Source organism: Poecilia latipinna, unplaced genomic scaffold, assembly GCF_001443285.1.
Source record: "Poecilia latipinna isolate Pla-1442-1.1 unplaced genomic scaffold, P_latipinna-1.0 Scaffold4560, whole genome shotgun sequence".
Taxonomy (NCBI): domain Eukaryota; kingdom Metazoa; phylum Chordata; class Actinopteri; order Cyprinodontiformes; family Poeciliidae; genus Poecilia; species Poecilia latipinna.
In genome coordinates, this window is record NW_015117176.1 from 14,571 (window position 1) to 16,540 (window position 1,970).

At 37.5% G+C, this 1,970-nt stretch overlaps 1 protein-coding gene across 1 annotated transcript in view; it reads right to left on the bottom strand.

Annotated features, from left to right (window-relative positions):
* Window positions 1-1,207: 1,207 nt before the first annotated feature.
* LOC106942789 (uncharacterized) overlaps window positions 1,208-1,970 on the bottom strand; it is a 6,769-nt gene continuing 6,006 nt past the window's right edge. Inside the window, exon 4 of the mRNA XM_015026127.1 lies at window positions 1,208-1,494. Coding sequence (XP_014881613.1) covers window positions 1,208-1,494 — 287 coding nt within the window. The remainder of the gene's footprint in view (window positions 1,495-1,970) is intronic.

The window sequence follows — 1,970 nt, forward strand, 5'->3', positions numbered from 1 at the left end:
GGCTTCTTGACCATCTTTAGAAATGAAACTTTTCACCACAAAGTAGAAAACAACAAGAAACCACCAAGACCACAGAGAGGCCAACCAGTCTGAGCTGCTGGTTGGAACAAGATGAGGTTTCACTTCTCACTGCACATCAGTAAAGATGCTGCAGGTGAAGACGGTGCTAAATGTGTCTGGGCACTACAACTGCCTGTTATAATAGTTAAAACATTAAATAAACCTTTATTTTCATTTATATTCTCAGTTGGTATCATCACAGTAAAACCACACATGTTTGCAGTCTTCCTAATCTTGGGAAAATTAGCCAATCACCACCAAGAAACAAGGACAGTGCAGGTTGTTATTTTAAATAGTAATTTAAACCTGGTTAAATAAAGCTTTAATATATAAGAAATCTGCAAATATTTTAAGAGCTTCATCTGTCAATAGGTGAATCTGCAAAACTAAACTGAACAGTCTGACTTTAAATATAATTCATTAAAGAACTACAGACAGATTCCCAAATGAAATCAACTCACCCAACATTTTATTTACACAAACAATGCTCCCTGATCTAAATGATTCATAATGAGAAACGAACCACTGACGTCTATCAGACCATAGAGCTACAGAAACAAAATGACTAGAAGAGATCCATCCAGAAAGTCTCTAAAGAAGCTAGAACAACATTTAAAGGACTGCAGGCCTCAGCTGCCTTAAGGTCAGTTTTAAGGTTCAGCATTGACCTCAATGGGAGAGTTACCCGACCAGAACCACCAAAGAAATCTCACATTTCCATCTGTTTTCTGTTTGTGGGAAACCTTCTGTTGATCAGAAAGACTTGGTCTGTGGACTGAGGAGCCAAAAATGCTTTCCATCGGAAACAGTTTGAATCAGTGATGTTTCCCTTCCTGTTTCTCCTAATACAGTAATGTTGTTTTAGCGGTAGCTGCTTTCGAAGTCTGGGTTTATGCTGTTCTTTTGAGTAACTTTGTCTCACTTTGGAGAATCAAAGAAAAGAAAACCTGTCAAGCCAACAGCTCAGAATCTGTCTATAGATGAAACTTTAACCCAAATTCTGAATTTAAGTTGAAACCATTGAAGGGATGTTAGAGATTTATCTCAGAACCATCGTCAGACTTTCAGACCAGCTGGTGACACTGAATCTGTTTCTGTTTGATATTCTACCAGGTTCTTCTCCTGCCTCAGTCACTGTTTGTCAGAACTATACAATGTATCTAGAGTACCAGTGAACCTGTTCAACACAGAGCAGGATGAGTGGAAGGAGCTGAAGAGCAGTTTTACCTCTGGTCTTTGGCTCGTTTCTGGTCTTTGGCTCGTTTCCCTTGTTTCTGGTCTTTGGCTCGTTTCTGGTCTTTGGCTCGTTTCTGGTCTTTGGCTCGTTTCCCTCATTTCTGGTCTTTGGCTCGTTTCCCTTGTTTCTGATGACGATCTCTCCATAAGTCACATCGTCTCTTCTGACAGCAGAATAAACCACAGATGGATCGTTCTCTGGAAAAACACAAATATACGATATTTTATACGTGAATCTGAATGTATAAAATAAACTCTGTGATGGCAGGAATCCATCACTAATGATTGTTAAAAATAGAGGAATCTTCTATTGAACAATGAGTTTTCTCTAATTAAATATTTAATCACCACAAGGTAATGATTTTGACTCAGTTACTTTAAATACCTTTAATTTCTGGCAATAGAAGGATATTTCTATATGCTTCTATATATTAAAGGATATTTGTGAGTGATGGAGTCATGGGATACAAATAAATGTAACATTTTAATATGAGATAAAGTTTTATTTCTTGTCTACTTCTCTCAGTTTTAGTGGAAAATGATCTGCTCCACATTTAGCTGAAACAGGAACCTGAACAACCGCAGAGTTTATTAAAGTCATTTAGCAGAAAAACCTCAAACTGCAGAACAGAAAATGAGAAACGGACCAACATTTACCAGAATAAAGAGCAGAT